Genomic DNA, 27,849 nt, shown 5'->3' on the forward strand with positions numbered 1-27,849 from the left:
GTGCCCAAAACTCACTGTGCTTAGTCTCCTAGGAGACCCAAATGCACTCTGTGGTGATTTGGTGGATGACTGCGCTGCAAGGATAGCCACCCTGCTGGGTGACTGACAGCTAGGCTGGAATGAATGGGAGAGAACTGAATAAAAGGCAAGGCTTTTGGCTTGGAAGGCAGTCAACCACTGGACAAAGGAACCGAAGAAGACTTGAAGAGGACACCTGCTGCAACTCCTGGACCGTTGGTTTGCCCGGTGAAGCCCTGCTGCTGTGCTGAAACTCCAAATTCGTATCGACAGAGAAGCCCCTGCAACGACAACTTCTCCGCTTGAGTTGGTGGGACCAATCGACTCCAAAGTAAGCCACCTGGACATCCATCTCAGAGCTAGTTGAATTTCCACAGAGTTGCTGCTGGAAACCGAATAGCCAGGGAGAGGAACACTAGATTGTGTGTGTTACTTTAAATCTGACCTAGAGCTCCAGGTAGATCCTCCGGACTCCCAGGAAGCATAACGGACCGAGCCTGAGTCCCCTCAACAGAGTGTGGGACCACAGAAGCAAGAAAAGTCCATCTCGACACCCAGGAACCGCGGTGTTGCTATTTGCGGTACACGCGAGGAGCTGAAACACTGAACAGCCACTGAATTGAAGATTTCCGGTTGCGAGCGGTGACCCCAGAAGTCCTCCCTCTTGTTCCCACGACTGAGGCCCAGGAACAGTGAGATCTGCAGAGCTGCACAGGAACATAAGTCATCTGCTGCACTTTTTCTTCAATGCAAAGGTACTGTAAAAAGTCTGAGAGAACTTGCCTCTTACTGTAGAGTCCCTTGCATCTTCTACTACTCACAAGTCTAATCAGCTTGTGGTCCTAAATTTGATTCTTCTTTTCTTCAAAGACTCCTAAGACCTTGTGCAAATACTGTTTCTACTTACCTACCAGAAGTGCTGCATCCTATATAACACTTTTGCCCATTGACTTTGGCCTAGCCTATTGTACTGAATGACTCTTCCTGGGGGATCCAAAAGTATTTCCCTGCTTAAGAATATTTGTGGTCTCTTGCATGTTCTAAATAACCTTTTCCTTTGACCTATTACTATATGATCCTAAATACAACAGTGATATATTAATGTCCCCAGCACCCTAGCAATTGAAGCCACCTGAGGGTGTAGGTAGTGTCTGTGGGCCATCCCAAAAGGGTATCTACTGATTTAGAGATATTAAGAGTGTATATTTCATGAAGTGTATTTGAGTGTTATTATATTGCTCCCTTCTGAAGAAGGCTTATTCTAACTGACTGATAAATTATTAATTGTTTATTCAAGAATCCTTGTGTGTTAGAGTTTATTTGAATACTTGTCACTGTGAATCTCTGTGCAACTGCCCTACAGCTCACATGGACCCCTCTTGAGATAAGCCTGGCTGCTCAACACTCTACCAAAACTGTGCAGTACAAGCTTATACCAAAGTTTGAGTTTCCTATACCTGTAGTCGGAGTTGTGTGTAGTGCACCCTGTTAGGCAGAGTCTGTATGCAGTACCCTTTGAGACCATTACACACAACTATGACTACAAGTGTAAGCAAAACCAACCTTTGGAATAAGTCTGTACTACACCGTTTTTGGTAGCGGAGCTGAGCAGCCAGGCGTATCTCGAGAATGTGAGCTGTAAGGATGTTACACAGAGGTCTACAATCGCAAGCATTCAAATAAACTCTTACACTCAAGGTTTCTTGGTTAAACACTTACTCATTTATTCAACAGTCAGTTATAAAACATTCACTAGAAGGAGGCAATCTATATCACACAAAAATATACTTCAGTACTTTACACGGTACGGGTCTGAGGCATTTAAACTACTGGAGGAGGAGCAAAATGGCATTCAGAGTATGTCGAAGTTGGAGCAAAAAGGCATAAGTTAATAAAACGAATATTACAGTTACTCTTAGACAGTGCAAATAGTTTGAGTTCACCAGAGAAGTCGATTCAATGCAATAGGTTAGGCCAAAGTCAGTGGGCTAATGTCATGTATAGGTTAAAGCAGTTCTGGTAGTTAAACGGAAAGGTCTTTGCCAAAGTTCTCAGAAGTAGTTTATAAAAGAAAGATTCATATGTTGGGTCACAAGCTGACTAGGCCTGCAAGTTGCCAAAGTTTCAAGCACTTCCGCAGTGAGAGGTAAGTTCTCTCAGTCGGGTTTTCACAGTACCTTACAATGAAGAAAAAGATGCAGCAGCAGACTTCTGTTCCTGGCAGTTCCTGCAGATCTTGCTGTTCCTGAGCCTCAGTCGTGGGGACAAGAAGGATGTCATCTGGGGACTCCTGCACTGGGACTGGTCAAAGCTGGCACTTGGCAAATCTTAATTTCCGGTAGCCGTATTCAAGCACACAAACTGGTGTCCCTCTCTCTGGTTATGCGGTTTCCTGCAGCACTCTGAGGAAAATACAACCAGCTCCAGGAATGGTATTCAGGTGGTTTATGAGTTGATTGGTCCCACCAACTCAAAGGGAGAAGTCGTCCTTGAAGGGCTTCTCTGTCAAGATGAACTTGCCGATTCAGACCTGAAGCACGGCTTCACCAGGCAAACCAACGGTCCAGGAGTTGCAGCAGCCGTCCTCTTCCAGCTTGTCTTCGGTTCTTTCGTTCCAGTGGTCCTTTCAAGCCAAGAGACTCACCTTTTATCCAGTTTACTCCCATTCATTCCAGCCTAGCTGCCACTCATCCAGCAGGTTGGCTGTCCTTGCCGGAGAGTCAGCCAGCCAATCACGCCAGAGTGCATTTGAGTCTCCTAGGAGACTAAGCACATGGCGTTTCCGGCACCTCCCTCACTTCCTGCTCACCCCAGACACTCGGGCGCCAGAGGCAGTCTTCAGTCCTGCAGCCCGCCAAAGGCGATGAAACAAAGGGACCAAACCTGATTTGGCACGCAGAGTAAAACTCTAGAAAGACCTTTCGACAAAGAAATGGCGAAAAAATAAGACCGGGACCTGTTTAAACAAAGGGGGCCCAAACGCCATCTTGAAAAACCTGGCTGCCGCGATTTAACGCTACCGGTGTTCACGTTGGGAAAAATCATGGTAGTTCGTTGTAAAACCACTGCCACCAGCCATTTCGATAGAAAAGGATTGCATTTGACTGCTACATAAGTATCTAGACACAGGGGAAACTTGGTAACCCCTCCAGCACTCTATTGTAAGATAGGATGTGCTGGGTCTAGGAATTTGAATAGACTAGTAAAGTCAATTTCACTTTACTTTCTCTGGGAAACAGTACTTTATCCCAGAGAAGGTATTTAAACCTTGGGAAAGCCTGAAAGGCTTCCCTGTGCCCCTGCACTGAGGGTGCTGTGTGACACACATAAAATGATGATGCCTATGGAGTTGTCTAAAACTCCATAATCAAAGAACACCAGAGTAAAGCACACATCAAAATATATAGGAGTGTGGGAGAAAAGAGTCACACTCTCTCCAGGTAAAAAAATCAAGTCCTCAAAATCCAGAAAAGTTGCTGGGGGGCTCTAAGGTGAAGGGAATTATCACATTTTTTAGCATTCTCCCTAACACTCGTCCCCTCCCAGACTAAGGGACAGGAGGATTTAATCCACCCCTGGATGAATCTCCTTACTCCAGTTGGTCATACATTCTGGAAAGACCATCAGCAGTTTGGTGATTACACCCTGACCTGTGTTCAATTGTAAAATCAAACCCCTGTAAGCTGATGGACCATCTTAACAATTTAGGATTTTCCCCCTTTATCTGCATTAACCATGTCAATGGTTGTGGTCTGTCTGAATCACAAAAGTAGATCCATACAAGTATGGTCTAAACTTCTTCAGAGACCACACAATGGCAAAACACTCATGTTCTATGGTTGCCCACCTTGTCGCAGGTTCCTTCAGCTTTCTGCTGATGAAGCAGATGGGGTATTCCCTACCTTTCTCATCCAGCTGACTCAGAACTACACCTATACCTGGATTGGAAGCATCTGTTTGCACAATGAAGGTTTGGCTGTATTCAGGAGCTCTTAAGACTGGAGCTTAACAAAGGGCTTTCTTAAGTCCTTCATATGCCTTGGTGCACTCCTCATTCCACATGACTTTCTTGGGGAATTTGGGTGAGGAGACAATATTCAAGGGAGAAGCTATGGATCCATACTTCTCTACGAAGTTCCTATAATAACCAGTGAGACCTAAAATGGCTCTCACTTGGGTTCAAGTATTAGGAGTGCCCCATTCTTGTACAGCTTGTACTTTGCTAGGCAATGGCCTGATTTCACCTCCTCCTACCTCATGTCCAAGGTAGACCACTTTGCTCTGCTCAATTCGGCATTTACTTACCTTTATGGTCAGATGGGCCTGCTCAAGACCCTGCAAAACATATCCTAAGTAGTCAATATGTTCTTTCTAAGTAGGGCTGAACACTGCAATGGCATCCATACATGCCATGCAGAAGTCCTCCATCCCATTCAGAACTTGATTAACCATCCCTTGGAATGTAGCAGGTGCATTCATTAATCCAAAAGGCATAACCTTAAACTGGTAGAGGCCTGCTGTGGTCGACAATGCAGTTTTCTCCTTGGCATAGTCTGTCAGGGCTATTTGCCAGTAGCCTGATGTTAGGTCAAATGTACTGAGGTACTTGGCTGAACCAAGCTTGTCCACCAGCTCATCCTTCCTAGGTAAAGGGTGGGCATCAGTCTTTGTGACTGCATTTAAAGCTCTATAGGCCTCACAGAATCTCAACTCCTTGGATTGTGCCTTTGGCACAAGTACAACTGGACTAGACAATGGACTGGTAGATGGCTCTATTACCCTGAGATCAAGCATCTTGTTGATTTCTTCCTTTATATGGGCTCTTACATGGCCTGCCCCCAGACATCCGGAACAGATCCATCTATCCAGGAAACAGGCATCCACGAAGACCCAGGAATTCCCAAAACCCCGTCTAGGGGCTATATGGTTTCAGTCCTGGCGCCGTAGGTGCCAGGCTCATATTGCCATCTTTAAACTGTGCAGGTCACCCTGCAAAGAACTCAAGTACAGGCCATCATGAGGCCATGAAGGGACTACTTTCCTTTAGGAACTATTTTACTACTTGGGTGTGGTACTGGAATTCTTTACCTGGGAACTACTTTTTTGATGCTATTTAAACCACGCCCGAAGAGCAGCACACGCTTCGCGTTATTCTGCATCTCAGCAGCATAACGCTCACCGTGTCTGCAGTCCAGTATTCAGTCTACAGCTACACCCGTTTGTGTCTGGAGCCGATCCTAGAGAAAAGGAAAGAAGAGAAGGTTAGAACAGGAAGATTCCCATTTGGTCATCGTCTTCTCCTGGAGCAGCCGCACCTGTGAGAAAGGGGAAAAAACATTTAAAACAACCACATCGCATTGCCAGCTGCAGCGCCGTGCCATACTCCCCCTATCATTAGAGCATCTTCACGACCCAGCGCGGTGCCCGTTGAATCGCGGCTCACAACATCAGCATCTGAAAAAAGAACAAACAAAAGGTGAGCGGGGTTCCGCCAAAGGCATTCACTTACTTACCGCAAGATACTTACTTGTCATATTACCGCTTGAGGCAGCGCTGCTCATCATTCTATGCTCGACATTTTCGCAAAGGCGCCGCACCTGCAACAAAGATAGAGAACTATTGGTTAATCGCACTTGGAACAATATTACTTGCTAAACAGTGCTTGGTGCAAACTGACTCTTACCAAAGGGGCTGCCTTCATCCATCGAGGCGAACTCGCTCCTCGGACCACGCTGCATGGGGAAAGGTATGAAAGGAGCATGAGTGAATAAACAGACATTTGAACTCTAAAAGAACTATACATTTGGTTTACACACAACTTACCTTGGAGTCATTATTTGTCTGGAACTCTGCCAAATACCTTCGGATCAGTGAAGTAACTGAAGTTCTATGCGCCCCTGCACTCCAAATGCAGGATGGAGAGTTCATCCTTCCTAACTATAAGGTGAGACTTTACGAAGAGGAATACTAGAAGTTTTCGGGAAGATAGTGTTAGTGTTAACCTCTCTACCACGGGTGGCTAAATTCCCTTTACTGCTTCTAGGAAAATCCTCTTGCGGGCCAGGCAGACGATACTGAGTGGGCAAGTGCAGTCGATCATCACTTCGCTACGAGTCACGCTGGTGGAGACTGCAGCAGTCCAGCTTCATTCGGCGCCCCTGTGGTATCCAGGTGAGCGTGACAGAACGCGAAGCCTTACTACAAATCTCCACCCGGGCGTCATGGAGACCTCAGAGACTGACCAATTAGCCCAACTACTGGGGGAACTTAGGGCTGAAGTGCATTCCGCCTGTCAAGAGATTAATGCTCTCAGGAGAGAACTGATTGTGGCAAAAGAACATACGGATGATCTCGCCAGACAATTACTCCAAGCTCAAGCTGGACACACACACACCTTTACCTGGACTCGGGGGGGGGGGGGGGGGGGGAGCTCCTACCCAAGCTCAATCAAGTAATCCAGTACAAGTGACTTTACCAGGGAAAGTCCCTTTAGCACCACCAGAAAGCTTTGCGCGGGACCCTAAAAGGTTTGCCGTGTTTATGAACCAGTGCCGCCTGCACTTTTTATGTAGACCTGGAGCCTTTCCAAATGACCAAGCAAAGGTAGCCTTTGTACTATCGTATCTCAGCGGCAGTGCAGCCGATTGGTCTATTCCACTAGTCAACCAGGATGACCCTCTTCTTCGGGATTTTCAGGGTTTTCAACTAAGCATGGAAAGACTATTTGCCCGACATTCTCAAGGCCAAGCTTTGGATAACGAACTTTTGTCCTTGTGTCAGGGTAACCAGGATTTGCTGACCTACATCGCAACTTTCAATAGGTTGGTGGTAGAAACCGGATGGCCAGAAGTCAAGCGGATTACGCTATTTCATCGTGGGCTATGAGGTGAACTAAAAGATGTTTTAGCACAAGTAGTGAACCCACCTCAAAAAATGTGCTGAATACATTGACCTGGTTGTTCAGTTAGATCACAGACTTCAGAATCGAAAGGCTGAACGGGCTAGATTCGAGAATCGAGTATTGGTAAAACCTAAGGACAACGTCACCCCCAAAGGAACTGATGTATCAGAACCCATGCAAATTGGGGGGGTTAAAGGACCTTTGACTCAAAAAGAAAGGGACAAGAGGCGACAGTTACGATTGTTTTTGCATTGTGGAACCTCGGGGCATTTTTTACGGGATTGCCCAGTGAAACCACCTAAGAAGATGGTAGGAGTCGCCGACAAAATCAATATGGAATCAGAGCCGGGAAATGACCATGCCCGACAAGCGTAGAGGTCCGCTTGCCGAGCATGAAGAAGGACACTCAGACCTCGCACCTAATTATACCAATGGTCCTTGAAGATCGACAGCCATCTCGTATGCACGCAGTGAGAGCATACATTGATAGCGGAGCCATAGGAAACTATATGGATCAAGAATTGGCTACAAGGATGAACCTGTCTCTTTGCGAAAAAACCACAACTGATGTAATCACCACCGTTGATGGGACCGAAATAGCTTCCGGTCCAGTAACTGATTCAACTATGGAGATGACACTGTTGGGTCAAGATGGGCATCGAGAGAACATTGTGTTTGACTTAATCAAGGCCCCACAGTTCCAAATAATTCTGGGGATGCCATGGTTGGAAACTCATAATCCTTGTATTGACTGGCGAGAAAAGAGAGCGACCTTCTCGGATTGTGCACACACTTGTTACCCTGAAAGAACTTTGATCAAAAAATTGGCTACGGTCACGAATCCAATAACTCATTTACCCCAGGAATACCAGGAATTTCAGGATGTTTTCCAAAAAGACCAAGCAAACACGTTACCACCCCACAGATCATACGATTGCCAGATCGATCTCCTACCTGGCGCTCAAGTTCCATGCAGTAGAATCTACGCCCTCACAGAACCCGAAAATCTTCATTTACGGCAATATTTGGATCAATACCTAGCTAATGGCTTCATTCGCCCGTCCAAGTCTCCGGCGGCATCATCTTTATTCTTCGTTCCTAAAAAGGAAGGTGACCTCAGGACTTGTATTGACTATTGCGCATTAAATCAAATAACGGTAAAAAAACGATACCCGTTGCCCCTGATCCCAGAACTACTGGACCAAGTGAAAGATGCTCGTATCTACACTAACTTAGACCTCTGAGGGGCGTATCATCTGGTACGCGTAATAAAGGGCGACGAATGGAAGACTGCCTTCCGTACCAAATACGGATTGTTCGAATACCAGGTGATGCCTTTCGGGCTTTGCAACGCACCGACAGCTTTCCAGTATTTTATGAACAATGTTCTTCGCGAACTCATAGACGTCTGTGTTGTTGTATACATAGACGACATCTTAGTATACTCTTCATCTGAACAAGACCATGTGAAACATGTTCGTGCTGTATTAGAAAAACTACGTCAGCATAAATTATATGCAAAATTGGAAAAGTGTATTTTTCATACTTCGGAAGTCGAATTCCTTGGATTTATCTTGACCCCAATTGGAGTTCGAATGGATTCACGAAAGGTGAATGCAATCCTCAAGTGGCCCTCACCTACCTCGATTAAAGGGGTACAGAGTATGATTGGATTTGCGAATTTTTACCGCAGACTCATTCCTGATTTTTCACATCTTGTACACCCCATCACAGCTCTTTTGCGGAAGAATAAATGCTTCCAGTGGACTGAAGAAGCAGAAAAGGCCTTTCAAGAACTAAAACAGAGATTCACTTCAGCTCCTGTTTTAAAGCACCCACACCCAGAACTTCCATACGTGGTTGAAACAGATGCATCCAGCTTAGCCATGGGAGCTGTCCTTTCCCAAAAGGATCCTGAGACTGGTCAACTTCACCTGGTGGCATTCTGGTCACGGAAATTTTCAGCACCTGAGTTAAACTATGCAGTTACCGACCAGGAATTACTGGCCATCAAGTCGGCGTACAAGGCCTGGCGGCATTATCTTCTCGGAGCTCGACACACCATCACCGTAATCACGGATCACAGGAACTTACAATATTTAAAGACAGCCAAGGCTCAATCGTCACGCCAACTTAGATGGGCCTTATTTTTTGCGGAATATGATTTTGTGATAACTTACCGACCTGGTTGTCAAAATGGCAAAGCAGATGCTTTATCTCGTATTGGAATGGGAGAAGCATATTCAAATCCAGAACCTGTACCCATAATTTCAGAGAGCAGAATTCTTGCAATAACTACTCTACAGACTCTGGACGACGTCCATAAAGAGATTCAGCAGCTTTTCGACCCTGCAGCCTTACAAAGCTGGTTAAACAAAGGCAAAGATTATTCAGTCATCGATCAACTACATACTATCATGGACGTCTTTACCTACCAAGTAAAGAACTACAAAAACATGTTATCTCCAATTATCATGAGTTTTTGGTAGAAGGGCATCCTGGGATCGCTAAAACGGAGGCCAAGATCAAAAGACAATTCAGGTGGCCTACTTGGCAGAAAGACATTAAGTCATTTGTACTGTCTTGCGGTATTTGTGCCCAAAATAAGACCCAGAAGAAGAAACCAGCAGGTCTATTACAAACTTTGGACATTCCACCTACGCCTTGACATACCTTATCCCTTGACTTCATTACTGACCTTCCCCCATGTAATGGGTACAACACCATCCTAGTAATAGTGGATCTTTTTTCAAAAATGGCTCATTTCATTCCATTAAAGGGTCTACCTTCAGCCTCGACCTTGGCCAAAGAATTTCTAGAACTTATTGCCCGAATACACAAATTCCCCTCCGTACTGGTTTCAGACCGGGGAAGTCAGTTCATTTCTCAATTTTGGAGGAAATGCTGTCAATTCGCCCAAATCGATGTAAGACTATCAACCAGCCACCATCCTCAAACCGATGGTCAAACTGAGAGGACCAATCGAACACTAGAGCAATATCTACGTTGCATGTTACATCAAACCAAAGGCAATTGGAAGGACATTTTGTGGATATCCGAGTATGCCTACAACAACTCATTGCACTCAGGAACAGGACAAAGTCCATTTTACACTATATATGGACGGCATCCTCGAACCTCTGAACTCGACCCGCCTCAACACTTAGAGATGTCCACCATGAGCAACCTACACACCACTATAACACAGGCTTTTAAAAGAGCAACCAAACATCTGAAACAGGCTAAAGAGAGATACAAGAAAACCGCAGATCAACCTAGAAGCGAAGCTCTGAAATACCAGATAGGAGACCAAGTTTGGCTAGCTTCAAGACACATAGCTTTAAAGGGGACTCGCACCTTTAACCCCAAGTATTTGGGACCTTACACTATTAAAGCCATTATTAATCCCGTGGCTGTCAGATTGGAGTTACCGTCAAATATGAGCATTCATCCAGTCTTTCATGTTTCACTTTTAAAGCCAGTACAGCCAGGGACAAGACTAACCAAACCACCTAATCCCATCCTAATAGACGGAGAACCAGAATTTGAAGTTAAAAATATTTTGGACTCAAAAATAGTCAAATCAAGACTTTATCTGATTGACTGGAAAGGTTATGGTCCACAAGAAAGGTCATGGGAACCAAGTGACAATATTCATGCACCTCGACTGGTGAAAAGGTTCCACCAGAATTTCCCTGACAAACCGGGGCCAGTAAGGAGAACCGCTTTAGGAAGGGCCTTGGGGAGGGGCGGGTGAGGAGTGCTGTCACAATGCCTGACCCCAGACATCCGGAACAGATCCATCTATCCAGGGAACCGGCATCCACGAAGACCCAGGCATTCCCAAAACCCCGTCTAGGGGCTATGGGTTCAGTCCTGGCGCCGTAGGCACCAGGCTCATAGTGCCATCTTTAAACTGTGCAGGCCACCCTGAAAAGAACTCACGTACAGGCCATCATGAGGCCATGAAGGGACTACTTTCCTTTAGAAACTATTTTACTACTTGGGTGTGGTACTGGAACTCTTTACCTGGGAACGACTTTTTTGATTCTATTTAAACCACGCCCGAAGAGCAGCACACGCTTCGCGTTATTCTGCATCTCAGCAGCGTAACGCTCACCGTGTCTGCAGTCCAGTATTCAGTCTACAGCTACACCCGTTTGTGTCCAGAGCAGATCCTAGAGAAAAGGAAAGAAGAAGAGAAGGTTAGAACAGGAAGATTCCCATTTGGTCATCATCTTCTCCTGGAGAAGCCGCACCTGTGAGAAAGGGAAAAAACATTTAAAACAACCACGTCGCATTGCCAGCTGCAGCGCCGCACCATACTCCCCTATCATTAGAGCATCTTCACGACCCAGCGCGGTGCCCGTTGAATCGCTGCTCGCAACATCAGCATCTGAAAAAACAAGAACAAACAAAAGGTGAGCGGGGTTCCGCCAAAGGCATTCACTTACTTACCGCAAGATACTTACTTGGCATATTACCGCTTGAGGCAGCGCTGGTCACCATTCTATGCTTGACATTTTCGCAAAGGCGCCGCACCTGCAACGAAGATAGAGAACTATTGGTTAATCGCACTTGGAACAATATTACTTGCTAAACAGTGCTTGGTGCAAACTGACTCTTACCAACGCGCTACCTTCATCCATCGAGGCGAACTCTCTCCTCGGACCACGCTGCATGGGGAAAGGTATGAAAGGAGCATGAGTGAATAAACAGACATTTGAACTCTAAAAGAACTATACATTTGGTTTACACACAACTTACCTCAGAGTCATTATTTGTATGGAACTCTGCCAAATACCTTCGGATCAGTGAAGTAACTGAAGTTCTACGCGCCCCTGCACTCCAAACGCAGGATGGAGAGTTCATCCTTCCTAACTATAAGGTGAGACTTTACGAAGGGGAATACTAGAAGTTTTCAGGACGATGGTGTTAGTGTTAACCCCTCTACCACGGGTGGCTGATTCCCTTTACTGCTTCTAGGAAAATCCTCTTGCGGGCCAGGCAGACGATACTGAGTGGGCAAGTGCAGTCGATCATCACTTCGCTACGAGTCACACTAGTGGAGACCGCAGCAGTCCAGCTTCGTTCGGCGCCCCTGTGGAATCCAGGTGAGCGTGACACCTCTGCTTTTAACAGGTAAACAGTCACCAGTGAGAATATCATGCTGGCCCCAAGGAGTCAAGCCTGGGTGATAGTGAAAATAGCGAGGCAAACTGATTAACAGAGATTTGCACTCCTGTTGTTCCAGTGTTGGATTAGAAGAGAGATTAACTCCTTCTATCTTTTCATCTAAAGGTTGTCCCCTGAGGAGATCAGGTAGAGGTTCACTCTCCTCCTCCTCCTCCTCCTGAGCAGAGGCTAGAAGCAAAGCTCCCACTTCTGGTCTAGAGACATAGGCTTTTAGACGGTTGGTGTGAAAGACCCTGGGGGCCTCCTTATGATTGCCTAAGTCCACCAAATAATTGACCTCGCCAAGTTTTCCCACAACCTTGAAGGGTCCAATCCATTTGTCCTGTAAGGCACTCTGCCTTGTAGGTACCATAACTAGAACTTGCTGATCTTGAGTAAACTCAACCATGTTGGCCTTCTGGTCATGCCAATGCTTCACCAGAGCCTGACCTGCTTTCAAGTTATCAGATGCTTCTGTCATCATGTGTGTCATTCTCCTCCAGAGACCTAGCACATAGTTAGTGACTCTTACTGGCTTGGGGGAAGGAGCACTCTCTAGCCCCTCCTTAATTAGGGCCAACGGACCACTAACTGGATGACCATAGAGAAGCTCAAAGGGACTAAATCCAACTCCCTCCTGAGGGACTTTTCTGTAAGCAAAGAGAAGGCATGGCAGTAGAAGGTCCCACTTTCTTCTAAGGGGTTCATCTAAAGCACCTTTCATGCTCTTAATAGTACGGTGAAAGGCTTCCCTATGACACTGCACTGAGGGTGCTGTGTGACAGACATAAAAAGATGATGCCTATGGATTTGTCTAAAACTCCATAATCGAAGAACACCAGAGTAAAACGCACATCAAAATACACGAGAGAGTGGGGAAAAAAGAGTTGCACTCTCTCCAGGTAAAAAAAATCAAGTCCTCAAAATCGAGCAAAGTTGCTGGGTGTCTTTTAAGGTAAAGGGAATTAGCACATTTTTTAGAATTCACCCTAACACACCCAAAGGGCACTGCATACAAACTTTGCCTAACAACTGTTTTTATAATATACTAGCTGGGGTACCCGGCGTTGCCCGTGTACGGATCGAGTGGTGTCTCATGTGCCCTGGAGGATGTTGCTCTTGTCCTCATGTCAGCAAGTCTTGCTTCAGTTTGCTCTGGCATCTCATTTGCCCAGAGAAAGTTGCTCTTGTCCTCTGGGTGTCAAGTTGTGCTGCTATTTGTTGTTGTCTTCAGAAACTCTTGATATTGATTTCTGCTTTGCATCAATTGGCGCTTTTCCAAGTGATGTTCTTTTTTTGTGCGGCATTTTTCAGTCACTCAATGTCTTCAGCACATTTGAGAATGTATCCAGGAAAGATTGATTGATTGTGCTCTCTTCTTGTGAACGAACTTAAGTAAAATGTACGCTTGCCATTTCCCATATTTGGAGTGGCGTGATAAAAAGAAATGTGAAAAATGTTTTTAATTCCCTTTAAAAATGCTTTAATAAACACTTTCGAACTGTATACAGTAGTAATAGATGTCAAAGGAATAACCAACACATCGAACATGTTGCTTCAGATACTTTTCCAAATATTGCCTCTTTCTAGTACCTACTGTAGTGAATCTGGGTGAGCATCCGTAAATGAGGGTGTCTACGGAGTGCATTTTTTGCATCCAAACATAGACTACAATCTTGCCCCAGACAAATGAGGAATCCATGCAAAATGTGGTAGTAGTGGGTTCAACTGTGTCGATTTGTATAGCCAGACAAACCTACACACAAACGCACACACATACATTCCGCTTTATAAGACTGGGATTATTTTAAATACTGTGTATTCTTTGTTAAATTCTTATTTGGACCTGATAGTTCTATGTATGATTTAAATAAAGCATATATTTTTCAGTATAATCGTGTACTGTATTTTCTAGAGTGTGTGGACTAATTGTATCTGTTTTTCAGCTGTCTTAGCCCTACCTGAGAACTAAGCCTTGTTGCTGTGTCAGTTTCACCTACCTTTAGGAATGTTTGGTTTCCCCTTCTTGTCAGGTATGTTGGCCCCTCATTAAAGTCAGTGGTACCCACAACAGAGGATGTTTCAGAAACTGCCTTAACGACCAAGCTCAAGTCTAAATCTTAGGCATAATAAGAAGTTGTGTTTTGTTGGAAGGAGCCTGGCGGAGCCTGATTAGATTTGGAAGAATAGGATTGAGTTACAGATGCAAAATAAGTACATGATATTGGAAATCCTTTCCAAGAGAGCAACGTCAGGGAATAAGTGAAATAGGATTATAGGTACAGTAAAGTCAAGAGTCAAGTGTTCAAGATTTAAAGAAATTAGGACAATCACAGACTTGTACTGGAATAGACAAAGTGGTCTGATTGGTGTGATCCATTACTGCAGTGAGACAAAAATACCAGGTTTACTGTTCAGGCTTGTCTCTGTTTCCCTTTACGTGTCTGGCTTCCACTGTTTCATGATTAAGCCTTTTCTTTTCGTCCTACAGAATTATGCGGTACCCCAGGCTACCTGGCCCCTGAAATCTTGAAGTGCTCCATGGATGAGACTCATCCTGGATACAGCAAAGAGGTCGATCTGTGAGTGGAGAGCTGGTATTCCTTGGTTAAATATGCAGACCTCATATGTAAAACCTGCTTCACTTGTGGCATTATCAGACTTTTAACTGAAAATCTTGAGTTTCTAATTCATCCACACACTCCCTCCTCTGACATTTTACACCCCGCCAGACTACCATCAGCCTCTGCCTCGACCTCCCACTTTATTCACACCAATACAGACCAAGTCATATCTCTTCTGATGAAGGCTAATTTCTCTTGGGCCCCATCGAACCCTCCGCTAGTCAAGCCTATTGCCCCTTTAGTGGCCTCTCACCTCGCTGAACTCTTTAACCTGTCCTTCCACTCTGCTGGCTTTTCCCTCTGTTTTCAAAACAGTCACGGTCATCCCTCTCCTAAAAAAGAAAGGGGCTGACCCGAAACCTACCGGTTAACTTTCGCCCTATGTCTCACCTGCAGCACTACTCTAAAGTGTTTGAAAGGGTTGTGTTGAACAATCTTGCCAATTTCCTAGACATCCACAACCTTCAAGACCCCCTACAAGCAGGTTTCCGCTCCTGTCACTCCACGGAAACTGCTTTCATGAATGTGGCCAATTTCATTGCCACTGCTAAGCACTCCCAACCTATCCTCTATCCTAATTCTTCTTGACCTGCTGCTGCTTTTGACACTGTCGATCAATCTGATCTCCTTAATACTCTTTCTTCTGGGATTCACGATCGGGCCCTTGCCTGGATTGAATCCTACTTTGCACCTTGTCAGTTCTGTGTCTCCTGGAGCAACAGCACCTCTCAACTAACTCCTCTCTGTTGGTGTTCCACAAGACTCTGGCTTGGGTCTGCTTCTCTTTACACTCTACACCTCTGCTTTTGGGACACTAATCTCCTCCTTTGGGCTCTCGTACCAACTCTTTGCTGGCGACACCCAAATCTTCTCTTTTCCTGAACTCTCCTCTGATACCTCTAGCACAATATCCAAAAGTCTCTCTGCCATTAAATATTGGATGGCTTTGCACTCTCTGATAAACTCTACCAAAACAGAGGTTGTCTTTTCCCTGCCAATAAACTTACAAAACAGAGGTGTTCTCCTTCCCTGCCAAAAGCCCTTGCTCCTCCCTTCCTATACAGTTCCCACATGACAATCTCCTTCAGCTAGAAACCTTGGTGTCATCTATGATCCTTATCACACCTTCCCTGCTTTCATCTCCAAAACGGGAACAGCAACTCACCTTAACCTCCTAAATATTAGAAAAATCAGGCACCTCCTTTCTTTCAACACTGCCAAGCATCTCTTAACCACTCTTGTCTTTTCTAAATTGGAGTACTGCGCCAGCATCCTCTTTGGTCTCCACAGCTATGCTTTCTATCCTCTCGACAAGATCATTCACATTGCTATCAGGACTCCCTTTGAACTCCCTTAGTTCACACCTACTTCTTTGTACCATCATCAGGCTGGATGGCTGACGATGCGAAACAGGTCCAGATTTAAATGTATTCTCCTTGTTCACAAATCTATCCACGGTAAGGCACCACTGTATCTATCCTCTATCCACCTCTACAAGCCTTCTCATAATCTCTGCTCTGCCTCCTAGACTATCCTTGTGGCTCCTCCCCCACCTTGTGCTTCCTCCCGCTTCCGCTCCTTCTCTTTTCTTGGAATTCTCTTCCCCAAGACATCCGAGAAACAGTCAACACAGATTTCTTCAAAACCAAACTAAAAGCTTACTTCCTAGCCTCTGAGTTACCCTCTTAACCTACCTCTCATCTGCCTGCTAGGTAACATTTTCCCCCTCGCCACTAACCTGCCTCTGTCCCTCACTTTCTCTCCCTCCACACTAGCACTTCACCCATCATGGTTAGATCCCAAGCACATCTGGCCGTACCACCTACATGCACTTAAACATTTCCGATGTTCATTGTTCTTAAACTATGCTATGCATGTCCACTTATGTTTTGTACCTGGTCACTGTTCCATTTACTCCCCTTCACAATCTGGTCAAAATGTCCCTCTAACTCACCCCATTGTAAGAAGCTCACTGCTTCCCATCAAATTTGATTTCTTATATATTCTACGTTTGTTTGTGATCAAAAGAGCATTGTTCCTCCTGTATATAAATAAATCAATCAATCTAGGTTATCCTTGGAGACATTGATTGGAGCCTTGGGGCGATTTGTTCCAGTGAGAGCACTATATATGTGTCTCTGGCCTTCCTGTCTGTACATGGTCATGATGTGCTCTTTTACACCTTCTCTCCCTCAGGTGGGCCTGTGGAGTGATAATGTACACTCTCCTTGCCGGCTCACCACCTTTCTGGCACCGGAAGCAGATGTTGATGCTGAGGATGATTATGGAGGGACGATACCAGTTTGGCTCTCCAGAGTGGGATGATCGTTCTGACACTGTAAAGGATCTGGTGAGTGCCCCATGGGAATGTGTTGGGGATTCAGCTTGTGCAGTGTAAACTATCTCCCAAGAGTTGCCTCCAGAGTATTTTATTGTTTGACATACACAAGCCTGTTTTGAATCTGGGTTTTGTGAATTCTCTCCCCTTAAACCATGATACAATGTGGCTAGCACATGGCAAAAGTCCAAATATATTTCATTCTAGATTGTTATTGCAAACGTTTGCATTATTTTGGCAGAATTCATAAACAAAACAGTACAGAAAAATAAAGGAACCACATTGCTTGGAAGGGAAGAAAACAGTATGCAGTTAAGTCTGCCAAATCTAGGCATGCAGACCAGCAGCAATACGTTTAGGAGCATCAAAGAGCTAGAATACCAGACAGCACACTGGCTGTTGAGGGATAAGGGTGTCCTCAAATCCATACAGCAAGACGTGAAAATTGTGGTTTCTGAGGCAGCATCCACAAGCTGGTGTAAAAAATTGGACCAGTCATTCTTAGGGGAGGTCAGTAACACTGCACAGTTTACTACTGTATCATTCAAAAAGTGACACATCTTACTTTCCTTTAGGAAAGTAGAAAAAGACTATTAATAATAAAGAAGACCTCTATTCGACGTAAAGTCATCAGGATACATTATATAAAATATATACATTGCCGTTTCTGTATGATTGGTGCGGAATCCATAAAACATCCAGTGACTGAGTGCTCCAAAATTGCTGTTCAGCGTTCCTTACATTTAGGTCAATTTGCACCAAAAAACGGTAACATGAATAAATGGAGTTACCTCATCTCTGGAAATAATGTTCAACTAACCTGTGCTATAATTAATTTTATCGACATGATCATAACCAATGAATAACAGTATCTGTTGTAGGACTTCTTCTTTTGCTCTTTTGTTTGATTTTTCTTTCTTGGACCTAAAATGGAAAACAACTGAGCGAAATTGTTGATGAAAATTTGAGATGACAAAAAAAGTTTTTCTTTTTCTAAACTATTTGTCAATACATTTTTTTTTTAAATCACACAATTGATTATCACAAATACACATTAAAACAAAGATATAAAAACAAATTGTGTGTCTGCTAAAAAAAACAATACTCCAACATTTCACCTTATAGCCACAACTACCATAACAAGATGGCGATTAACTATCTCAAAGCGATAACTGGGAGAACGGGAGAGCTAGCCTCGCAGCCTGTGGCCCAGTTCAAGAGCTACATTGTTTTCCTCAGGATCCATGCTCAATGCAAAAAACTTGCCACAGCATCTACAATTTGTGGGGTAATCGATTGGACCAAAAATTCTACAGCGCTGGGCCATGATGTGATATGGCATTTATATCGCGCCTATACACAAGTGTTTCTCATGATTAATAATCTGCTTAGAATCACATGCTGTGCATATGGTCTGACATCCAGTGGTAACCGCGGAGTATTGAATCTTGTCTTTCGAGGATTGAAAGAGGACGTCGGCATAGGCGTGACTGTAACACTATCCCTATCGTGACGTGTAGTGTACCCAAAATCCCTCACGCGCCAAGGTCCCTCAGATTGTTTTTTCCGCCCAGATAACTGGTCGCCCTTTGCGGAGCTCTTTCATAACAGACATTGTTATTGTTATTGCCTTGTTCATCGACTGGGTCGATTATCCCCTTAAAAAGTCCTTTCGACAGTGCTTCCTGTACTACGCCGAAGACTGCGGTGGACTTTCGACGCCTGCCATCCAATGGCAGAGCCAGGCATGTGGCCGAGCCCTCTGGCCGTCTACTCAGTAGGGAGAGTGGGGTCGGGTTGGCCATATTCTTTCAGTTATGTCTCTCCTCTTTCCCCCTATTTGCTCCCTAGGTCTGGTCATCGCCTTTATTACCTTTCACTATGGAAAGGACGCCATTTAGGTTTTGCCCCTCTTGCAGGGCCAGATGCCCTTGGAAGGAGGAGCACTCTAAGTGCAACAACGGTCTAGCCCTTGACCACGACAATGCACAGTGCGTGGCCTGTAAACTCCTGCGCCCTAAGATGCTTAAGGAGCGCTGCGTTAAGCAGTGGGCGGCCTACAGCATGTTGCGGGCAGGATCCTCTCCCCCCCCCCCCGCCGCATCCGCCGAAAGTGACAGGGGGAGCCAGTGATGACCAGGAATCCATGTCGGATGCCATTGACCGTACGGCGGACATTTCAAGGTCTGCCACGCCCGTCCCCGATAGGCCTGATGCGAGTCATGCTATGGGGAAAACACCGGGCGACGGGCGTACAAGATCACAACACTAAGCACACAACCCCGGTCCCAGTTTCGACGGTGCCGTCGAAACGGGCAAAAGCACCAATGGAACTGCCGAAAAGTTAGACAGGATCCACTGGTCCTCAGGATCAGCAGCCTTCCCCGCATACGCAGCAGCGTCTTGCAACTGGGCCTCCTAAAACAAAGGGCGCCACCTCCAAAACCAATGCGGCCTTCGAAGTGCCTTTAGCTGACGCTCCAGCACCCCCTAAGGCCCTGGTAGGAGAAACATCTACTGATAGGCCTCAAAGGTCAACCAGCACATTGCCCCGCTTTGCCGAACATCTCCGAAAGAATCGCTAGGATCGCTTCAGCAGTAGGGTTGAAGGAGAGGTCTAAGGAGACGACGAAGCACAAAGAGTGGCCTGCGGATGTGCCGAAAGATGCGCCACAGCATCCCGATGCTCATGGGGACCACGTAGAGAGTCCTGTGCCGTTGTCAAGCTCTATTGGAAACAAATTTATGCACTGTAGGGAGGGAAATGAAAATGTTCCACCCTTAGACCCCCCTGGTTCATCTAGATGGACCAGAGAAAAGTTTGAAGCGTGTATGGATAGATTGGAGAAATGTGTCGCGCTTTCAGAGAACCTTACCCCCTAGAGACCTCGGGATGACCCCCCTCCTGTGCCTGCTTCTAAGTTTCGAAGAACTTTAGAACCCACTCAGGAAGATTACACTTGCGTCTTCTCTGAGGACGAGATCCACATGGAGACGTATCAAGACATTTATGACCAGCAGGAGGATACTACCTTCCTAGAAGACTACACTGTGGATGAACAGGCGGATCCTACAGACAACTGGGAGAATAGACGCCAGGTAGAGGCAGGACACTGGGCGCTCCCTACTCACGATCAGGACCATGATGTCCTAGGTTTGGATTCACCTCCCTCCTCTCGGGCCCAACAGGCGTCCCCAGTGTACGACCAGATGGCGTTCAACACCATCTTGAAAAAGGCGGATGAGCATTTTCAAATAGCCACCCAGGAGGCCTTGCCTGAACAGTATTTTGTGGAGGATATCCTGAAAGAAAAGCCCCCCTCCAGCCAAGCCATTCCTCTTCTAAATTCCATTAAGAGGAGATTGGCTCCTTCATTGCTCACACCAGCCCAGACTAGGACGGTCAATCCAAGGGTGGAAAATTATTTCGCCCGTCGCCTACTGACCCTAACTATATTAAGGGCCATGCCACCCCTGATTCCCTAGTGGTTACCACCACCAGGAAATGGGCGGGGGTACCCCTTTCCACGGGAGAGGCACCTCCTGATAAGGAGTCAAAAAGGCTGTACGCTTTGGGAAAGCGTATCGTCACAGCAGTTGCTTTTTCCACACGCATAGCGAACACCACGTTGCTTGCCAGTTATGCCGATGTAAAATGGAACCTACTGCAGGAAGGTGTCCTGGAGGTGCCTGAACCCGCAAAAACTAAATGACTTGTCATTGTGGCCGAGGGCAGACGAGTCAATCGGAACGTGCTGAAAAATACCCTGGATGCTGCAGAGATGGCAGGAAGATCCTTGGCACAGGGCACCCTGCTCAAATGGCACACTTGGCGCAGCAACTCGAGCTTCAAGCCAGAGACCCAAGCAGCTCTTATTAATAAACCTGTTGAGGACACAAACCTCTTTGGTAAGTCAGTTGATGATGCCCTCGAGACTGCCAAGAAGGAGCATGAGACTCTGAAGTCCCTTCAGCAAATCACACAAAAACTCTCCCCCCCAGACGGTGGGTGTCTCCCGCCGATCCTTTTGGGGCCAATCCCGTTCCAACAGAATCGGTAGAATACGGGAAATACCTGGAACTCAGGACAGGCATCCAGAACCGTGCCAACTATCCACCCAGAGGACAGCGGCGCGGGAACGGTAGAGGCAGACGCCCCAACTCCAGGGGAGCTGCAGCCTCTGGGCAGAAATGACCTACTGATCCAGGTCCCCTCCCATGTCACCCCGTTCGGGGGGTGCTTAACATTTTTCCTGTCGGCATGGAAGGGGAATAACGTCAGACCAGTGGGTTCTCAAGACGGTCCCCCACGGGTATTGTGCCACAATTCAGACCACCCAAAGTGAGACTCCTGACGCCAGACCATCTGCAAATCCTGATACAAGAGGTGGAAGCACTTCTGGAAAAGGACGCCATAGAAGCCGTCCCTATTCCTCAGATAAGAGGGTGTTTATTCAGTGTGCTTCCTTGACCCCAAAAAGGACTTCACCATGCGCCCTGAACTAGACTTGCGCCCAGCGAACAAATTTGTCCAACCTCAAAAATGTTGTATGGTAACTCTGCAGCAGGTTATCCCACTGTTGAAATAGGGGGATTACATGACAACACTGGACATGAAAGATGCATACTTTCATATTTCGATGTTGCCAGCGCACAGAAAATACCCAAGGTTCATGTTAGAGGACAAGCACTACCAGTTCAAGGGACTCCCCTTCGGCATTGCCTCGGCACCAAGGGTGTTTACAAAGGTCATGGCAATAGCGGCAGCACACCTGCGCAGACTACCCGTCCCGGTTTACCCTTACCTCGACGACTGGCTCATAACAGAGTACTCTTATGAAACATGCCTATTGAACACTCAGAAGACAAGACCTCTTGTTCAGTCTGGGATTCTCCCATCAACGAGAAGAAATCCAGCTTAGACCCCAGTCAAGTCAAACTGTTTCTGGGGGCTCTAATTCGGACCAAAGATGTCCTTGTCTTCCCCCTCCAACGGGAGGGTTCGGAACATGCTTTCTCAGATACCTCAATAGGTAGCCAGTCGGGAAGTGATGGTACGCAAGGCCATGTGACTGCTAGGAATGATGGTGTCATGCATTTATTTAGATCCTCGCGTGTGGCTCCGCATGCGTCCCATGCAAGAGTGGCTCAACAGCCAGTGGTGTCAGGCCAGCGGACAATGGAAAGATCTGGTAGTTGTCTCCCCAGCCCTCGTTCTCTCTCTGCAGTGGTTGTCGAGGGAAAACCTCTTGAAGGGGAAGACCTTCACCACCCCTGCAGTAGAACCCACTCTCACGACAGACGCATCTCACAGGGTCGGGGCTTATCTGCTACAGCAGACAGCGCATGGAGTGTGGTCCCCACATGTAGCGTCCAACCACATAAACCTGTTAGAGCTATTAGAAGTATTCAAAGCACTGATGGCCTTTCAGACACAGCTACAGGGGAAGACCGTTCTAGTCTTGACAGACAGCACCACAGCCCTGCATTACATAAACAAAAAGGGGGGCACACACTCTCCAGGGCTATTCAAGCTGTCCCAGAACATTTGGATGTATGCTCTCAAACACAAGATTTTCCTGCTGTCCCAACACGTTCCTGGCGAACTCAACCTTCTAGCGGACGTGCTCAGCAGAGATTTCCCACTGCCCATAGAGTACAAGTGGTGTCTACACGAAGACATTGTCTCCAACGTCTTCGCAGAATGGGGCTTCCCAGAAATCGACTTGTTCGCCACTCAGGAGAATGCCCAATGCCAAGACTACATCTACAGGTATCCCCAGAACCGCTCCAAGGGGAACGGTCTCTGGATAGCTTGATCAGGGAAATTTGTTTACGCTTCCCCCTACTCCCCTACTCAAGAAAGTTGTGCACAAGATGCACCAGGAACCGTCACCATGATATTGGTGTCCCCCATGTGGGCCCGCCAACTCTGTTTCTCTCATCTGATGAAAATGTCCCTTTCCTCTCATATGAAGTTGTCCTGCCCATACAACATGTTGTCTCAGGACAGAGGGGAAACACTACACCCATGCCCACAAACTCTGAACTTAGTAGCCTGGCTCCTGGGGTCGTAGAGTTCGGACACCTTCAACTCCCTCAGAGATGCATGCACATACTTAGGGAAGCTAGGAAACCTAACACCGGTATTGCTATTCCAGTAAGTGGTAACGCTTTGTCATCTGGTGCAATACCAAAAGCATCAACCCGATTGACTGCTCTCCTACCCACATTGTGTTGTACCTGACTCACTTGTTGGACTCAGGACTGGTTTTTAGTTCCCTAAAGGTTCACCTAGCTGCTCTCTCAGCCTACACCAGGTCCCAACAAAGGGTGTTGTGATGGAAAATACCTGTTGTTATTAAGGCTTTCATGGAAGGGGTTAAAAGAATTCATCCCCCCATTTCAAACCCAGTTCCAGGATGGGGCCTAAATGTGGTTTTGGCCAGACTTTTGGGGTCTCCCTTTGAACCTATGCATAAGGCAAGTCTCAAAGACATTACTTATAAGATGGCCTTTATAGTGGCTATCACTTCTATCAGAAGGGTTAGTGAACTACAGACCCTTTCGTTTCTAGACCCTTTCGTTACATTCCACAGGGATAAGGGGGTTCTAGACCCTTTCGTTACATTCCACAGGCATAAGGGGGTTCTGCGCACTCATCCCAGATTTGCGCCTAAATTAATTTCAAAGTTCCATGTGAACCAATCAATTGAACTACCTACTTTCTTCCAGAATCCCACTAACATGGCCGAAAGAAGCCTACACACACTAGATGTGCGCAGGGCAGTCATGTTCTACCTGGAAAGAACTAGACCACTGAGGAAGACAAACCAGTTTTTCGTCTCAGTAGCAGCTGGTAGAGACGGGGATCCTGTCTCTAAATCAGTAATCTCTAGGTGGATTGTCAAATGCTACACTCTTGCTAAGAGAGAACTGCCCTTCAAGCCTAGAGCACACTCTACTCGGGGCACTGGGGCTTCCATAGCATTCATTGCAAATGTTCCCCTTGAGTCCGTTTGCAAAGCGGCAACCTGGAGTTCTGTACATACCTTTACAAAACAGTATTGCCTAGACACTCATTCTAGATCTGATCCTCAAGTGGGACAAGCAGTACTAAGACAGCTTTTCACTACTGTTCCTTCTCACAACCCACCTCTAACTCAGGGTACTGCTGACTAGTCTATACACAGCATGTGATTCTAAGCAGATTAACAAGCATCAGAAGACATGCATTACTTACCGTAATAGCATTTCTGAGGATTGTATCTGCTTAGAGTCACATGCGCCCACCCAGCCTCCCCGCTCTGGTGGAAGCAACATAGACGTCTTACTATTTTCTCTCTTTTATGTACTCGCTCACAAATAGCCTTGGGCTCCTTCATGGCAGAAAAATTACAATCGGAGGGACCTCGGCGCGTGAGGGATTTTGGGTACATTACACGTCACGATAGGGATAGTGTTACAGGCACGCCTATGTCGACGCCCCCTTTCGATCCTCGAAAGACAACATGCATTACTCTGCGGTTACCACTGGATGTCGGACCATATGCACAGCATGTGAATCTAAGCAGATACAATCATCAGAAATGCTATTACGGTGAGTACTGCATGTCTTCAAGGCGCAACAAGGCAAGGGAGGGGAACAGAAGGAAGACGGAGACGACGATCTTACTAGGCCAGGTGACATTGAAAACAGTAATGCTCCACACTTTAGGAACTGCGCCACACTGTGTTCTAGTGGAAAAAAGTATGTATTTAATATGTCAGGGAGGGGTGATAGGGGTGGAGGTTTAAGGTAAATGAAAAAGACAACAAGAAATGGACAAAAACAAAGTAAATAATTCAATTTAAATGTACAGTTCACCTCAACATAATATTACCAGTCCTTATGGTGAAAAATATATATAGTTATGCTCATGGGAACCTTACCTATCTTCCACATCTAGGTTTCCAATTCAAAGAAGCAAAAATGTCACGGGATGAATCCCCCTATTAGAGATCAGATTGCAAATCATAGGTTAAATGCCAGTGTGAGCACGGAACGCTTATTCTTGAGGATACAAATCTATGGCGTCTTCTTGGCCATTAACTATATGGCTGACAAGGATGTACGTTGTATATATCTGATCAGTTTAAAGTAACTGACCATGTAGAATTTTAGAGAGTCTATCGATTTCACTGAGTTAGTAGTCATTACACAACTTATGTGTGCATGCACTGCAACTCGCTTTTAGAAAATTCCCCAATATTTTATGCACTTGTGTGCTCGTAGTGCTACGGATGTAGCTGCCCAAATACTGCACGGATGTATTCTTATACGCGAATCCGTGTTAAAATATTATTGTATAGTTAGGAAGCCCGCTTAGTCTGACATGTACTGCTGTTTGGGCTTACCTCTGGGTCTCACAAAGTCTCCTGCCGTCTGATACTGAAACCGGCTACACTTCCCGGTGTATACAATGGTTGTCGCGGCAACCCAAGTCCTTCTTCTATTACGATCAATGTCTCCTATGTATAGAAAAACTGAGCGCCATGTTTTAGGTTTGTTCACCATATTAAAAATTGCATAAAGTAAAGAAACATAGCGTAAATTCCCATTATCTAGCACGCTACAATTAATAATATCATGTCTTGATAATTAAATGCATGTAATCTAGTAATAGAGCAATAAAAAACTACATTCCATATATCAATAAATTATTGATTTTATGCGGTAATCTACACCGCACAATTTCACTTTGAGATGGTAGATGGGGCATGTGTGTTTTAGATTAGTGTATGTCCAGATACTTAAAGGGGCCATAGACAGCATAGAGTATGCTGACAAAAAAGAGCCCATTACGTGGGGGACAAGCTGGACACATACCTTATACGCTATTCAGGCACGACTGTTTACACATATTATCACACATATTAGCCTAAGGGTGACCATTCAAAGGTGACTGTAATTCAGGGTTGATATTTGGTGTATCAAGACAAGTCAATGTATTAGCATAGCCATACATACGTAGGTCAGGCAAAGAGTGGCATACAGTGTTGAATATACATATTGTTAATCACCAATGATCATAATTAGAGAAAATATGCCATCTCGTGTTCTTGGTTTAGTCCAAATTCCGTTGCTCTGAACTTGCAGATAAGACGGGCTTCCAATTGGCGAAGGAGGGTTTCTCTGTTTCCACCTCTTTCTACCAGAAGAGCCTGTTTGAGTCCGATGAACCTCAAATTAATTTCGTCATCCAATTGATGTTTGGTTTGCCAGTGTTGTGCAAGTGGCAAAGTTGTATCTGGTTTGCTGATACCATGGTAGTGTTCCCGTATTCTAGACCTGAGTTCCCGTATGGTACTTCCAATGTATATCCGTTCGCATATATATATGATGGTGTATACACTGTATTTACTTCGACAGTTAATAGTATCCTTGATTGTAATAGTTGTTCCCCTTGAGTCTGAGAAAGACTCTGTGTTGGAGTGCGCGGGTTTGCACATACCACATGATCCGCACTTCCTAAATCCTTTTGGTGCACTTGGTAACCATAGTTCTGGTTTTGGTGTTAATACTTTAGGGAGTAGAGATGGGCTTAAGCTTGATTTCAAGGTTCTAGCTTTTTTTGAAGATTAGTTTTGGTTTTTCATCAATGAATTCTTTGAGGTATTCGTCCAGTTTGAGCAAATGCCATTTTTTGTTCAATATTTTTCTAATTTCAAAATTGTTGTGGGAAAAGGTTGTAATGAAACTCACTTTATGTTCCTCTAGTCGTTGGCGATTTCTGGGTATTAAAGTTGCATCCCTATTCATTGTATTAACTTTTTCATATGCCGATTTTATACAACCCTTATTGTAGCCTCTTTGATGAAATCTGTTTCAGTAATTCACATTCCTGAAAAAAGTCAGTAGTATTTGTACAATTCCTTCAAGCTCTTACAGATTCACCTTTCGGTATGTTGCTAATCACCGTTTCCTGATGGCAGCTTGTTGCAAATAGGGTTTAGTTTGCTTCCGTCTGTTTGCGAAAAGTTTTAGTCAACAGTTTGTCCTCTTGCACATATATTGTGAGATTGAGAAAGTCTAAACTAATATCACTGGATGGTCCTGACAGAAAAATCCCTTCTTCATTGTTGTTTAAGAGATCTCTGAATTCGATGAGCTCTTGATCATTGCCATTCCAGATTAGTAGAATATCGCCAATAAATCTGGTCCACATCACAATCTTGTCTTGCGCATATTGGTCTGTGTAAACATACTTATCTATCTTCGAACATACTCATAAAGAGATTTGCAAGTGCGGGTACGTATTTTACGCCCATAGCTACTCCCTGCTTTTGCTTGAAATATCTCTTGTCAAACAAAGATATTATTTTCCAAAGTTGTTGTCAACATTTCTTTCAGCATAGTTATGTAATGGTAGTGTGAAGCAGTTTCCCCACGAAATATGTACTCTATAGTTTCAATGGCTGACTCATGTTTAATCGATGTGTACAGGGCACGGACATCCCAGGTAACAAGTTTACATGTGTCCTTCCAATGAATGGTTTGGAGTTTCTTGATTACATCAGTAGAGTCTTTGCAGAAAGCTCTAATTTCAGGTACACGTGGGCTTAGTATGTTGTCGATATATTCACTAATTTTCTCTGTGGCCCAACCTATACCGCTAACAATTGGTCTCCCTTCCGGAATTCTGTTGAATGTTTTATGCACTTTGGGTAAGAAATAAATGGTCGGGACCACAGGATATGGGACAGATATGTAGGCTCTTTCATCTTCAGTAATTAGGCCTTTCCTTTCCCAT

The 27,849-nt window shown here is 45.3% G+C and overlaps 1 protein-coding gene across 2 annotated transcripts in view; it reads left to right on the top strand.

Annotated features, from left to right (window-relative positions):
• The window catches only part of PHKG2 (phosphorylase kinase catalytic subunit gamma 2), a 286,549-nt gene that overhangs the window by 191,675 nt on the left and 67,025 nt on the right, over positions 1–27,849 (top strand). For both annotated transcript variants that reach the window (XM_069651631.1, XM_069651632.1), the window contains 2 exons: positions 14,586–14,676; positions 16,915–17,068. In XM_069651631.1, the coding sequence (XP_069507732.1) occupies positions 14,586–14,676; positions 16,915–17,068 (245 nt within the window). The remainder of the gene's footprint in view (positions 1–14,585; positions 14,677–16,914; positions 17,069–27,849) is intronic.

This window comes from Ambystoma mexicanum, chromosome 3p (assembly GCF_040938575.1).
Source record: "Ambystoma mexicanum isolate Mex_15411 chromosome 3p, UKY_AmexF1_1, whole genome shotgun sequence".
Lineage (NCBI taxonomy): Eukaryota > Metazoa > Chordata > Amphibia > Caudata > Ambystomatidae > Ambystoma > Ambystoma mexicanum.